The sequence below is a fragment of the Euwallacea similis genome, chromosome 25 (assembly GCF_039881205.1).
Source record: "Euwallacea similis isolate ESF13 chromosome 25, ESF131.1, whole genome shotgun sequence".
NCBI classification, from domain to species: Eukaryota; Metazoa; Arthropoda; class Insecta; order Coleoptera; family Curculionidae; genus Euwallacea; species Euwallacea similis.
In genome coordinates, this window is record NC_089633.1 from 1,451,750 (window position 1) to 1,466,967 (window position 15,218).

The following is a 15,218-nucleotide window of genomic DNA, read 5'->3' on the forward strand; positions in this document are numbered from 1 at the left end:
CGCACCGTTACCAATCAGCCGCCATCCCAAACCATTTATTAATATCCAATGACTCACCAAACTTGCTTCGTATCCAGGAACTGGTATGCCTGCCAATCTCGTCTGAGGTCCTGAAGGACTCAAATTTGTTCTTCCCAAAATGATATTCGGCATATTAACATCCACCTTCGGAGACTCGATCACCCCTTTGGCCGGACTTTGTGTACCTCCCGGTTGTATAACCCTAGGTATACCCGCTTTACCAATGGATGGACTCGCCGCTATCTGACCAGGCAAATGCTGCGGGCGCACGATCCCAATGGGAGGCTTCGCTATTCCTCCTGGCTTACCCATGATTACTGGGTGCTTCATGTGAGCCATTTGCGCGTTCATCATCTGTTTAGGAGTCATTGAAGATGTTAGGTGCGCCTGCAATTGCTCCCTCGCCTGTACCATGTGTTTGGCCAGAAGTAACTGTTGAGTGGGTGATAGCATTGGAGGTTTGACTTGTTGTTTCATGTCTCCAACTGGAGCTCCAGGTCGCGGAGAGAGTGGCCCCACTGCTTGAAGGTTTATCGTTGAGGCTGAAGTCACTGGAGTTCCACTTCGAGTTAACAACGCCGGAGTGGTGGGTTTAGAGATTACCACACTTGGAGATGCTTCGGATGTTGCGGGAAGCTTCGCTTGGACTATAGAAGGCATTTCGCTCGTTACAGCTTTGGCTGCTTGACTACTGAGTACGTGCGCTTTAAGCGGATGCACTTTGGGTACTGATTGTTGCACCACAGTGACTTGGTGAGGCTGTGCTATAACACTAGGTTGGGTTTTTAATGCTTCGGAAGTAAGTACTAAAGCTTTTTTGTCTCCTGGTAAAGTGCCAGGTAAAGGAATATATTTCCCTTCTTCGCTTTCGCGCATCGGAATCAACATTCCAGTAACTGGATCTATCAAATTCGTTGGCTCAGGTTTGTTCGCAGCATTAGTCATCTCCCCCTTGAACCTCTTTAACATAGCGGTTTTTAAGCTGCAATGATCCACCTTCTTTTCCTTTACAGTTTCTGATTGAACTAACTGAGGTTTGTCAATAACCGGTTCCAATGGTTTAGGTTTAATCACTTCAACTACTTTAGTTTGGGCAATAATGTCTTCTTTCGTAACCTCTTCACTTGAGGAAGTTTCCGCAGCTTCTGATGCTCTTCTGACAGGTTTGCGTCCTCGAGGGCTTTTACGTGGAGTATCTTCCACCACTGGTGGCTTCTTCTGTTGCCTGCAAGACCGTCGCTGATTGGCAGCAGCTCTGGTCAAAGGTGCGTTCTTGACCACATCTTCAATGGTATCATCTACTGTATTCTTGCTAATGTCCTTCTCAGCTAATCTTCGAGATTTTCTAGTGTTTGCAGTTGTTTGTGGAGATGGGAATTCTTCTTTAGTGGTTTCCTCAGGAAGAGGAGAAGGTGGAGGAGGAACCACCACCGTAGGAGAAAGTTCTTTGCCGCTAGGCTTTGGAGGCTGCGGCGCCTCCTTGACTTCCTTACCGATCTCTTTAGCGCCATCTTTGGTAATTTCCTTGACAATCGCTGTAGTTTGAGCGTTACTCGTACTTGAAACCGTGGACTTGATGGTCAAAACCAAACGAGGACGTTGTTCTTTGTTGCTATCATCAGAATCTTCCCGGAACTCATAAACATCGCTGGGTGCAGCCTCAGATTCTGATTTGCTAGACTTTCTTTCTGGCCGCACCTTCCCGCCTCTTCCGCGTTTGTTAGGAGGTGACACTTGCGCTTGAGCTTCTTTCAACTTGCCACGCCTAGTTTGAATTCCTGCTCTTTCTGTGGCGACTTTGGTCACTTTGTTGGTACCTCTACCACGGCCTCCACGTCCTCTACGAGTACTTGTTCTTGGCACTGAAGCTTCGAGTTTTTGCTCGTTTTCTGGATCGGATAAAACTGGCTCTTCTACGGGTTCAATTACTGAATCTTCCTCTGATTTTGGTTCAATTGGAGTTTGATCTTCCAGTGGTTTCTTTTCAAGAGTTTTTTCCAGTGGAGATTTTGGAGGTTCAATGATTGGGACTTTGTTTTCGGTGTCTGAAAGCTCATCGGCTGAGCCTAAAGTTTTTATAACAGAGTCTATATTCACCGAGTCTTTAGCTGACCAAAATTCATTATCTTCTTTATTTTCGAGAGGTTCCTCTTTAGCTTTTACAGTAGTCTCATCTGAAGGAACAATTTTCTCTGGACTCAGCTCAACTTCAGGCTCATCTTTTTTCACCACCATATCAGGCATAACCTCACTTTTAACTATCTCCTTAACAGGAATCTCTTCCTCTTTCACTGATTCAACATTCGTCTCTTCTTTCATTACCTCGTCAGCAACCTTTTTCTCTAGAGGCAAATTCAATTCTTCAGGCACTTTTTCAATTGATATTTTAACAGGAGCAGGAATGAGATCAGTTTTAGCCTCAGGATTGGCCACTATAACAGGACTAGGGGTCGAAGTTCTCGACTCTACAGCTGGTACCATCAAATGCAAAGGTTCAATAGTTTTATTTTCTACGATCACTGGTGGTGGAACTGGTGGATCGACGGTAACAGGGGACCGTTTCTCTGGTGACGGTATTTCAGACCTGTTTGAAGGTTCTGATGTAATCACCGACAGAGGTTTAGGTGAAGTTGGTGCTACAAAGTTGGGACTTTTAGAGGTTGTTAAAACCAATTGAGGCACTGGAGTTCTGACAGCGTTAGTATAGGATGGAAGTACCATTGGAGGCCTGATGGGTTCCTTCATAACCTCCGGCCTAACCGGCCCGTAATTGGAGGTATGAGGCATATATTGTCCATGTCCTGTAGGTGGGATGGGCCTGAGAAGCCCTCCAGGTCGCAATACCATCCTTGGAGATTGTCCAGGACTGAAAGAGCTGTATGGGGGATGAAACACCATCCTCGGTCTCTCTGTTTTCAATTCGGCTAATTTCGGAGGCTCGGTGGAATGAGCCACTTTGGGCTGAGGCAAAAACACTGTACTTGGTTGTAAAGGATTTGAAGCTTGTACTGGAGTTATTGGTAGACGATTGAGGATTACTCCTGGAGGTTTCGGTGATAAAATCCCTTCCTGGGGCTTCCCTCCAGGTATCGGCAACCGGGCTGGTAAATTGTGACGACTTTGTTGGATTACCATAGTAGGAGATTGAAGAACCGTTGGAGAGTTGAAGCTTGGCTTAGTATCTGATGCAGATAATTTAGCCAACGGCGGATAGTTGGTTTCGTTGACTTTTATTGCAGGATGGGCATTAAAGATTTTAGTTTCCGTCACTTTAGGAGCCACGGATTCTGAGGGCCAAGTTTGAGCAATGACAGTTCTGGTTTGGTCTGGCACAGGAGCCGCCTGAACTGCGTTCTCTTTTTCTGCTTGAGACTTGATTGGGGTTAATGAGGGAGGACTTCTCAACGTCTTGTAAGGCGTTGGTGGCAAGGCCTCAACGGCTTTCGCCGGTGGTTGTTCAGTCTCCTCCTGCTCTTCAGTGTCTGTATCGATTTGCAGATCGTGCTCACTCTGCGGGGTATCAGGTTTGGAAATTTCTCCATCCACCTCAAGACTCTGTACTGCTTTACGCATCTCTTCATCATCTTGCCCCTCAACAAGTTCTGGTACCGGCTCTTCTGTAGTATTAACAATTTCCTCACTATAACGCTCTTCGAATTGGGTACCACCGAAACTTTCTCCAAGTAAAGCTGCCACTGCGTCTTCAGTTTCTTCCTGGGATATGACCACTCGAGGTTTATCCGTGGGAGGCTCAGTTGCAGATTCTTCTTTACCCTCCTCCTTGATATCTTCGGTTTTAACTGCAGGTTCAACGACTACTGAAATGGACTTCACTGCGTTCTCATGCACGCTCTCGTCGATCTCTGCGCCAAAGGCTGGAATAAGTATGTCTCGCTTGCTTTTTGACGTATTAGGGGTGTTTGAAATTGGACTTATTAATGGGGCCATATCTCTGGTACCAGGAGAAATCATAAATTCCGAGGAAGGCTTTTCAACTGTAGGGCTAGTTACAATATCATCCAAACTTGGAAGACTTGGTGGGGTGATAGGAGTGGACTTCTCTTCTACCTTTACATTTTCGACTTTAATTTCTGGGATACTAATTGGCTCAGTCTCTTCCTGCTTTACTTCAACAGTTTTGGTTTTGCTCTTGTCGTGATGGTGGTGATGGTGATGGTGTTTCTTTTCGTCTTTGCTCTTCTTCCGCTTTTTCTTTTTCTCCTTTCCTTCTTTTCCTTCCTTGCGATCATCTTTCTCCTTCTTATTCTCTTGATCTGTAAATAAGAAGGTGTCAGATGTTTCCAGGTTGGATGTCTCAACTTCAGGTTTAAATTCAATCTCTGAAATGTCATCTTTGATGTTAGCTTCTAGTTGCTTGCACATATCAGCAAAATCCATGCTATTTTCGTTGCTGTTGGGAGGTTCTTCTGCGGCTGCAGCAGCGGCTTCTTGCAGTCTTCGTTCTTTCTCTCTACGTTTTTTCTCTTTCTTTCTCTTATGCTCTTCCCGACCTCGATCTTGCTGAGATTTTAGTTCCGTTTCTTTTTCAGAGTCGCTGTTATATGTTGGAGGTATTTGAGCGTTTTCGTCCGCTAAAAATTCGGGTTTCTGATCTTTGCTGCCGCCGTCAGAGTCCTCAGAAAGGGAGCCGAAAATATTTTCCAGCTTGCCCTCGCGTTTGGAATCGCTTTTGTTCTTTTTAGGCTTTTTCGACTTTTCTCTGCCATCTTTGATCTTATCGCGCTTTTTATCTTTCTTGGAGTGCTCTTTTCTTTTATCATGATGTTTCTTTTCCTGTACGTCACTTAAGCTCGGGTCTGCGTCCACTTTGCACGACTCCTCGCTGCTCGCAGAATGTTTCTGTTTTTTCTGCTTCTTTTTATGCCGTTTCTCGCGTTTCTCCACTTTATCTTTCTTCATTTGCTCGTCATCGCTGGTGTCAAACATTTGACGATTATTGAATTTTTCGGGTTTTATTTCGGAATCGAAATTCTGCTGTCGCTGCTCGGAAAATTCCTGGAATTTGCTGTTTCTGCGCTCTTTCTTAACGAGCCTTTCCAGCTCGTTTTTCACGGATGTTATTTTTTCAGGTTTTATCTCTAACTGCTCACTTTCAGTGTCATTTTCAAAGAATTTTGGAACCACTTTTTCTTGTCGATAGTCAGTTTTGTTATTCAATTTTTTGTGATATTCATCATCGGAGCTATCACTGGCAATTTTAGATTTGGAGCGTTGCTTCATTTTGATGTCTTCGTCTGTCGTCTCCAAGGGTTCGGTCTTGATAGTGCGCAGCTCTGGAGAATTGTTAGGATCACTATTATAGGGAGTTTCTTTGGTTTTATGTTCCGATTTCGGGTCCTGACTTTCATCAGAGCTGTCCAGGACTTTCCGATTTCTTCGAGACTTCATTTCGGTATCTTTATCAGAGTCTGAGTCTTCATCCCATGATGTAGAACGTTTCTTCTCCTCCCTTCTAGCTCTGCTGAGTTTCAGTTGACTGAATTTGGCCTTAATCTTTTCTTGTCGTTTTTCTTCTTCTTGTTTCTGCATGTTTTTACAACTTCTGGCTTTCACTTTGTCGTACATGGAGATATAAGCTGGGCCATCATCCACAATGTCAAATATTGAGTGTGACTTTTTAGGCTCGTCCGAATCGGTATCTGAGGAGTTTGTGACCTTTCGGATACGATCTTTCTTGTGGTTTTGCTTGTGTTTGTCCTCTTGAGGTGATTTTGCCAATTCCTTTTGTTGCCGCTTTTCCGCATCAGGACGTCGTTCTTTTGAACAAAATGAATCTTTTTTCTGCCTCTCTTGTTTCTCCTTTTCTACGTCTTCATTGCTGCGCAAGTTGAGCTTCGCTAGGAAATCGCGGTCGATCATGTTAGCAGGTTCAGGAGGAGTAAGAGCTTCTACTGGAGACTCCTTCCCTTCTTTATCCTTGATCTTAGATTTTTGTTTCTCAAGTTTGTGTTTGTGTCTGTGTCTCTCTTCTCGTTCTTTCTCCTTCCTTCGTTCCTCACCATTGGAAGAAATCGAGTTATTTTTGTGTCTGTTTTTCTTGTCACTCTTGATGCTGTCTTTAGAATCCCTCCGTTCCGACAATTTCTTGTGATCATGCTTGATTTTCTTAGCTTCCTCCACTGTTTCGAGGCATTCGTGTGAACTTATTCGTCGCTTCAGCCCCACATTAGCAGGAAGGCTATTGTTGCGCTCCTTCCGTCGATTGGAGTCTTTGCTTGGATCTAAAGACGCGTTCTTATTGTCCAAATCCAGCGACATGTGTCGGGTTTCCACCACGGCTCTCTCTTTGGCTTCGTTAATGTGTTTGCTCTTGTCGTGAATATTGTTATCTCTGTTCTCTTTTATGCTCTCCTTTCGCCTCTCGGCCTCGCGCTCCATCTGGATTTTCAAATTGGAAGGTTCTTGATACGAGTCTCGCTCCCTGTAACTGTCTTTCTTGGCATAATCGTCGCGGTGCGAGGATTTCTCTTCTTTAATTGGGTGCTTGTCTATGTTGTTTTGTCGGTGTTTGCTGGGGTCACTGTGATTTTCCCTATGCTTGCTACGTTCGTGATGATTGTCTGTTGAGTCTTTGCTTTTCGTCCTGTCCTCGCTTCGCCTGCGCTCTTTTTCCTTTTCTTTGGCTAACCGCTGTTCTTCCTCCTTAGCTTTCAATTTTTCGATTTCTTCTTTGGCTTCGCGTTCTAGATGCTCTTTTTCTTCTCGCTCTAGACGCTCTCTCCTTTCCCGCTCTTCTTTTTCTTTTTCCTGACGTTCCTTCTCCAGTTTAGCAGCTCTTTCTTTTTCTTGTCGTATCCTCTCTCGCTCTTTCTCTTTTTGTATTCGTTCTTTCTCCAGTCGCTGCTTCTCCAACTCACTCTCTCTCTCTTGCCGCTCCTTTTCCTTCCTCTCACGTTCCAACCTTTCCCTCTCCTGTTTCTCTTTTTCTATCCTCTCCTTCTCGAGCCGCTCCTTCTCCTCTTGTTCTTTACGCTGCTTCTCAAATTCTTCTTTGGTCTTTTCGGCGAGTTTCTGCTCTTCGCTCTTCTCGTCTATCCGTCTGGCGCTGGTGTCGCTATTCCGTCGCGTTTTCACGTCGGCCCGCGGACTAGTGCAGCTTGAATTTCGCCGCGTGGCCACTTTCTCACTGGGTTTGGGGTGTTTCCCCGCACTAGATACGTCACTAACTACCGGAGCTACACTACGATTTTTAACGCTAGAAGTTCGTGAGTCACCGGGAACGTTCACCGTCGGTTTCAGTCTATTTTCACCGAGGTTGGGGTTCCGCGCGGTGACAGTTGTACTTGTCGTGCTGACTGGAGGAGTGGGGAGGGCCGTGGTCGTGACGAGAGGGGGCGTCTGCGCTGGGGAAATGTGCATCGGGGGATGGCTGGGGAACGGGTACTGCAGACCTCTGTTGACCGGAATCGGGGTACCTGGAACACCTGCATTCGTTAAAAATTGAAATTTGTCGGGATGAAGGACTTACTGGACGCCCTGGGGGACGACAACGTTGAGGGCAGCTGGGCACTGACCGAGGTAGTAAGTTTTAACGTTGGCGTCATCACAGACAAAGAAGGGACGCTGCTCGCGTTAGGAGTCGTCGATCCGCTCGGCTGCGTCGTCAGGGTTGTCAATCGACTACTAAAAGTGCAAGAATGCATTGACAGTTTCTGAGACACTAGAAAAAGATTTACCAAAACAGCCCGAAATCCTTTGGTTCGTACTTTTCCCCGACGCTCTCGAGGCGTTTCAAGTCCTCGTCGAACACCGATCGTTTCGCCATCACCGATTTTACAATATCGGACGGTTGCACTTCTTTCAAATCCTGGATTTCGAGCAATTTGTGTCCTTGCCTGAACTTTTCTCGATTCGCGTCCAACATGGCTAATGCGTCATTCCCCGCAGCGCTTAAAGTTCGACTTCCAGACCACTTTTCGTATTTTTCATCCAACGATCTGCAACAAACAATCCATTATATGTGTTGTATGTTTTCCTAATTTAGCTATACTACTGGCTAAACAAAAGATACCACACGGTTTTTATTTTATTAAAGTCTAAAACGGTTAAGCGGACTTTCTTAAACCGGACTATCTTAGTGTCTATTTCTAAGACAACTTACAGGAATAGAAGTTTCCGTAGATTTCGCGGATGCACTAATACTGGATTTTTTTCTGTGTTCAACGTGGATATGTATACTCCATTTTTACTCGCCAGCAACATAAATCCAAATAAACATTTTACCCTTAGTTCAATGAAGTTTGTTACAGCATTTGCAGATACCAAATACAAATTATCCGATTGCAAAAAAAACTCAATGCGCCCCAATTCCTGGGCGAAAATTATTTCTCCCTTAATAATCTGATTCGTAATGAATATCACAATTGATATCATGACCGACAAAGGAACAATTTCGAAAAACTTTATTCCGAAAATGAAATAGTTGCAGACATATCTTAATAACAACTTTTGTCCTAAATTTGATGCAAAAGATTTCCCCTTAAAGTTGCGCCGTGTGTTCAGGAAACATCCTGTGTAAAATCACTGAATTTGAGTAATTTTATTTCTTCTGCAATCTTCCTGTCAAACTCCTCAGAATTTGTGATATAAAGATAAATCATTTTTAAGTCCTTCCTCGATTTTAACAATCAAAATCATCAGGAATTTACGGCTCAGGAATGTTACTACCAATTGGATCACCCGTTTATGTGAATATCGAAAAGCCAATACAGTTTTGGAAATAGTTTGTTTTATCAAACAATACTTTACACAGTTAAGACAAGCAGTAACAACTAAACGAAAAATGAGTAAAATGAAATGTGTGTGTAGCAAGTGAAGTTGTGCAGACGGTAACAGAAGGTAGAATGACTTCTCCACTTACATATATCCAAAATTGACACAAAGAATAAAATTTTCATTTTATTTATACCTGTTACAACAAATTTATGAATGAAAAAGGGAAAGTAAGAGCCTTCTTAGATATCCTAAATAAGTTGTAAAAATCTAAACTACCCTTGGATGTTGCCATATGTTTGAAACCCATACTTTACATTTATGACAACCATTTTTCTTTTTGATAGCTTAAATTGGTTCCTATTCTTAGATGCAGGTAAATTCTTAAATCTAGTTACAATGAAACACGAATGCAATTTGCATAGAAAATCCACGTAAATTACGGTCGATTTAGCCAGAAGCAACCTTTATGTGTCAAGAAAGTTTTTTAAAACTTTATTGAATTATCGTATTTTTCCTGAAGCTATAAACCCAAATTCGCCATAACATAGAAATTCTGCTAAATTTGATACTTACTTTATTCGTTCTTCGAGAGACGGGCTTCCACTGGCGGCATCGCTGTCGCTGGAATTCGAACTCAGACTGGGGGGTCGCGGAGGAGGTGAAGCCGGAGGAGGAACATGGGGAAGCGGACTAGGGGGCCGAGGGATCGCATGTGGCTGGACCATGACCCGCGGACTGGTGGTGGGCGGTGGCGGACTAGCCAGAGGGTTCACGTGCTCTTTCTGGCCCTTAATGCCGGCTACTGATATGGTGCCGCGGAGGAATTCGGGAGTACTCCGCACGTGAGCTGCCCATTTCGGCAGCGGCAGTACCATGGGACCCTCGCGCTCCCGTGTAGTCCGTTTCGGTGGCTCTCCAGGGGGGAACTCGGGGTTCTCGTCGCAAAGCGGCGTGCCGGGCCTAGACCCGACGAGATCTGAACCATCTGAGTGATCGGCCTGAAAGGTGTTCATATAGATAATGTAATTGACATTTTAGGATGAGAAAAGAGTGCGTAACAGACAAAACATTCTAATTCTAATAAAAATATAACAATTCGCATGGGAAATATCTTTCAGAAACACCCGATACATTAACATTTTACAAATTTCAATGGGAACAATTTCCAAAAATTTCAGAACTCTAGAAATAAAAGGTAAGAGACCCTGAAATGTAAGTTTCTGAAAGATTCAAACTAAAGGTGCGAAATTTTCGTTCCCATTTAACAATGATAATCATATAATTTAAATGATCATTATTATTCATCAAATATCTGCTTTTTAAAGTGGAAAAGGTAATGAATGAAATTCTTACAAAATGACAAACGAAGCAGCGAACTGAAATCAAATGCAGGTGAAAACGATTTCAATGAGTCACCATATAAGCAAAATAAAGCAGCTAACATACACTGTTAAACACAAAAAAGTTTTATGGACAAACATACATAATGCGAATGAGTTCCGCTCCTGGTGCCTCCATCGCTTCCTCCAGTCCTCCTTCGTTTACAGCCCACGGTATGCGGGGCATAATGACCGTACTTGCTGTTGTCCACTGAAGGGCGCCGCGAATGATGTCTCAGCGTTGACTCGGACAGCCTTCGAACCTCCATCACCTGGAGCACCAAGGGCACATTCAGAACTGGTTTAAGAACCTGTGCTAACTACTTCTCATGGCGTTCAAAAGCCGAACTGCGTTTGTTCAATGTGTACGAAATTCCAGCCCCCAAGTGGGGATTTTAAGCACATTAAAATTACATTTCAGCAAATTTTTATGAAGACACAACAAAATTTCAAAAACTCACACAATTAAAAAAGCCCACACTGTAGAAATTTGAATTTCGAACACATTGCATCTTGGAAAATTTCACCAAAATAGTAACAGCAAATCTCCTACAAACGACACTCACTTGTCAGGCTTTACCCATTTTTAACATTTTCGCATCACCCAAAAACAAGTCTAATCTACGATCTTCAATCTTAACAATTCCCAAAGTATTAACCCACTCGTTACTGCCATAGCCCCATCAACTCAACCATTACTACTAGTACAAAAAGCTAAACATGCGCAAACTTCCAATAGCCTTAGAATTCCCCATTAGCACCCCAACACATGTGTATATGAATTGAGGCAACTGAACCATCACCACACCACCATTATCCAAGATCACTGAATAGGTTGCCTAAAGCTGGCTTTGGACCGTGAGTTCTATTAAAGGGCGTCCAGACTTTGCCTTCTGATTTAGTATAAATAGTCATAAAAAAACAAAAACTGCTATAATTTTATTTTGTAGTAGAAATATCGTGGTTGCCCTCTTTTGTTTCGTCTCGTCTGTTGTTCTATTTTCCGTTACATTTTCCAAAATAGCTTGTCCAATTTCATCAATAAGTTTGAGCCACATTACTTAGGATCTAGTCTGTTGTGTGAGGTTGGTTACTTTGGACTGATTTATGTGAAGTTATTGGATACCACAAGTAATTAATGTTGCCTTATACAGAGCGCCTGATTCATTCGCACGAACAATTTCACTAGATTAATTCTGAGAAAATTCTTGGAGGAAGTCATACTTTACCATTATCTATAACATTGACGATTTTTGTATTTTATTCTTAATTTAAAGCAAAAGGCCAAATTTGGACGCCCTTTATAATATAGATTCGTTGTAATAGACAAGTAGATCAATTTTAGATAGTCATATTTCTGGCGATGTGGATTTTTCTACTTCTCTGCTCGAACGAATGTATATTATTGTAACTCCCCGTGCCTTCCCTCATTAATTGAAAAAAAGAAGGCTCTCTGGGACATTACAATTTTCAAATGATTTTTAAATGCAGGTTTACTACCAGGCTCGTAGGCAATCTTTCCATTACTGATCTTGACCGTCACCCCCAAACAAAAAACGGACATAAAGACTCCCTGCTACGTTTACATTACCTTTACCTTTCTGTTGTGATCGCGGTTGGCCTCAATGATGACTTCACCGACAGCAGGATCCAAAAGGTCCAGTTTGATTCGTTTCTTCGGACTGAGCAATTCGTCACCCGAGCTCTGACATTCCTCCAGCTGTTCGAGGAGATGGACGCGTTCCTTTTGAAGATTCCGGATATCGTGAGGCGCATACGGCACTGTTTCCACTAGATTTTGGACTACTCGAACCTAATTATGCATAATTTCTTATGTTAGTATCGATCTGCATATGATCACGGTATGAAATATAACAGTATGAAAATAAATAAATAATTTCCCATTAAAAAAACTTGTCCACTTGTCGATAAGCAGGGAGAGACCCTTATTAATAAGCCATTCGATATGCAAAGGAGGTTAAATGTACCTCGAGAGGATCCAAATGTCCAGGACTGTCATGCATGTATGAAACCTGAACCTGATGATCGTAGGGATCGTAGGGGTCCTCATGCGACGCTGGTGATCCTTGGCTGTACTCATCATAACTGCGATGACTGGCGGCGGGGTGTCTGCTTGCCCCTTCCAGGGCGTACTCCAGTTCGTACTCAGCGTAGTACGCGCGAGGTCGGGCCCGAGCTGCTCGTGGGGTGGCATTTCCCGGGGTGCCAGGAGACGCCACCGCCGCCACTGATGATCTGCTCGAGTAACTGGAAGTCCTCGGACGAGTAGGAGTATCATACCTGTTAACGAAACTAATAAGGAAAAAGATAAATAAATATTAAAGAGGACATACCTAGATATCCGAGATGGCGCAGAAGCCTCAAAACTCCTCGCGCTTGAATCCCTTCGTTCTTCAAACCCCGTCCGCTCTAAAGCCGCTCCCTGCTTCTCCAACCTCTCAAAAAAACACTCCTGACACTCGCGACTAGCGAAATCCACTTGCAACTTCGTGTTCTTCAGCACAAACCCCCGCATCTTATTCACTGCCATTTGGGCCTGTGACACGTGCTCATAGAACACCAGCGCCTGGCCCTTATCCCGATCTATCACGCACTTCGTCACTGTTCCGAACGGCTCGAACTGAATCCTCAGGTACTTTTCGGTGACGGTTTCCGCCACGCCGTCTATCCACACGCAATTGTATGCCATCGACTTCCCGAAGCCCAACTTGATCCGGTTGTTGCCCAGGTGTTCGCCGTCCATTTTACGGATCGCCTTCACCACACTCACGATATCCGCGTACTGACAAAAAGCATACAAACTCACGAGCCCTTGTTTCTTTATATCAATCTCGATTATCTCCCCGAACTGCTCAAAATGTTCTCGGAGATCGGAAGCGGTCACGTCTTTTTCCAGGTTCCCGATAAACAGTGTCCTGGTGGCCTTTGGATTGTACTCGTCGACCTCCGATTCGTATCGGCAATCAACTTCGTCCACCTCACACACAGAATGTGGTTCCACCTGCACAGAAAAATAAATTCAAAATCCTATATTTCCAGATCTCAGCTTTCAAACAGATTGGGGCCAAAACGCGTAAAGCAGAGATAATGGAACTTGGGAAAAGGAACCACATTTTCAACAAAAGAAAGATATTCCGTAAAACTCCTTTTACTATATATGCAACTTAGAAGGTCTGATAGTTTCCAAGATCTACACTGTATCTCCTCCTTATACTTTATACAGTGTGATTGGCGAAAACTTACCTCGATCTTGCACCCAAAAAATAGCTTATCGTAGCTGACTTCCAGCGCCTTCTCGGCGTCCTCTGGCTTCTTGAAGCATACGATTGCGTGCCTGTTTTCGTTCTGACCAACTACCTTCACCCACGTGACCTTGCCATGCTTTTTGTATTCGTGAAATAAGCCATCCTTCAGAGACGTGTCGCTGGATCGGATGGGCAAATTGCTCACCCGAATACCCACAGGACGACGGTCGTCGGACGCCGACGGGGTCCCGGAAGGTTGCGCCGCGTTCTTCTTGTAGTGGCGTCGCTGACGGCGTGACCTCCGCGACGATGTCGAGGAGGTGTCGCGGGAGGTGGAGGATGAGGAAGAGGTGCTGCTGCTATGTGAACGCGACCTTAAATGGACAATATGTATGTGAAAAAATTGTAATGGAAATTTTGTTGATAGTGAAGGAGTACCTCGAAGGAGATCTAGTGCTGGTACTTCCGTTTGGTGATGGCGATCGAGAGCCGGACCTTGACTTGGCCTTTTTCCGCACACTGTCCGAATTGCGTCGGTCGTTCGTGTCGGACGACGGCGCCGAACTATACCCTGTTGTATCCGACTGACTTCTTTCATTACTATTACTATACCTGAAAAAAGAATAGAGTCGTTAAAAAAATCAATCATTTTTGGGTTCGACAAGATTGATCAAAGTTGATCAGTGAGTGTATCAATGTTAGGGTGAAAAATACACCCAAAAAATTGTGTTAAAATGGGCAAAATTGAAGACTTTCTTTTACCTTCAACCGTTCAAAATTGATTGAATTTGTTAATAAATTTTAATTGCCATTTTTCCCATCATTTTTCGAAACGTCCAAAATGGTGATAAACAATTGACGCATCCAAATTAGTAAATTTTAACTGCCGGCAATAAACCGTCAAAAGCCCATAATGCCTAACCTATTCGGGAAGTCGCCTATCAACCTTTTTTTTAACGACCTGCATGCTCTAAAGCCCCACCAATTACAGTATCTAAAAGATCATTAGTCGTTGGTGAATGATTCGCCTTAACGACGTCTTTAAACAATAAAGTCTTATCTGTCTAGCCGTTGTTTATTGTATGAGAGCAACGATACACCGTTATCTTTAGCTCTTTTATTGACTCGACACATCATACAATGTTCGAATTAATTGTTGTTATTTAATTGTGCATTAGAGTGGTTACTCACCTGGACGTGTCCGCGTATCCAGTGGCGGAATTTCCCCAAACGGACGTCGCCCCCCTGAGTACGCCGCCCCCACGGAACCGATCGCGGTTCCGCCCGCCTCTGCAGGTACCGGAACCACCTTCGGGGGCTGTTGTGGGGGCGGCTCCGACGCCGCTGCCTTGGCGGTCGTAAAATCGCGACCCGGCATCGCCCGATGAATCTGGAAAACCGTGTTCGTCGGACGAACTAAAAAAAAAGAAAAAGACCATAATGATTAAAATACTTAAATATGGAGGAGTATAAATATGTATGGTATATGTGATTCCGAGCAAATGTTTTCCCTGTAGAAATAATGGAACGGACAGCATAACTGATGGAAATAGGATGTATGTACCTAATGAAAATGATACATGGACAAAATTTTATGCCTGTCCGATCCAATTTCAATCCTATAATGCAATAAAAACAATAAAACATATTTGGTTTTCAATGCACCGAACATGGCGAATGAATAATGATGGCGGAAGCGCGCCGTAGTTCATTCTGGCCATTCCGGGGGGCCCCTTTGTGTTGCAGATGCAAATTTTTCACTACCACGTATCCGTATAGAAACTGCACTTCCTACGTGCTTTGTGCGGACATTTTG

General features: G+C 43.8%; 1 protein-coding gene across 3 annotated transcripts in view; it reads right to left on the minus strand.

Moving 5' to 3' along the window:
- spen (split ends) overlaps positions 1–15,218 on the minus strand; it is a 69,463-nt gene that overhangs the window by 7,734 nt on the left and 46,511 nt on the right. For 2 of the 3 annotated variants that reach the window (XM_066402243.1, XM_066402244.1), the window contains exons 3-13: positions 14,594–14,818; positions 13,841–14,014; positions 13,401–13,776; positions 12,491–13,158; positions 12,125–12,437; positions 11,728–11,949; positions 10,241–10,408; positions 9,331–9,755; positions 7,719–7,979; positions 7,511–7,665; positions 58–7,466 (exon numbers count right to left, since the gene is read on the minus strand). In XM_066402243.1, the coding sequence (XP_066258340.1) occupies positions 58–7,466; positions 7,511–7,665; positions 7,719–7,979; positions 9,331–9,755; positions 10,241–10,408; positions 11,728–11,949; positions 12,125–12,437; positions 12,491–13,158; positions 13,401–13,776; positions 13,841–14,014; positions 14,594–14,818 (10,396 nt within the window). The remainder of the gene's footprint in view (positions 1–57; positions 7,467–7,510; positions 7,666–7,718; positions 7,980–9,330; positions 9,756–10,240; positions 10,409–11,727; positions 11,950–12,124; positions 12,438–12,490; positions 13,159–13,400; positions 13,777–13,840; positions 14,015–14,593; positions 14,819–15,218) is intronic. The other variant, XM_066402245.1, reaches the window with a different exon arrangement.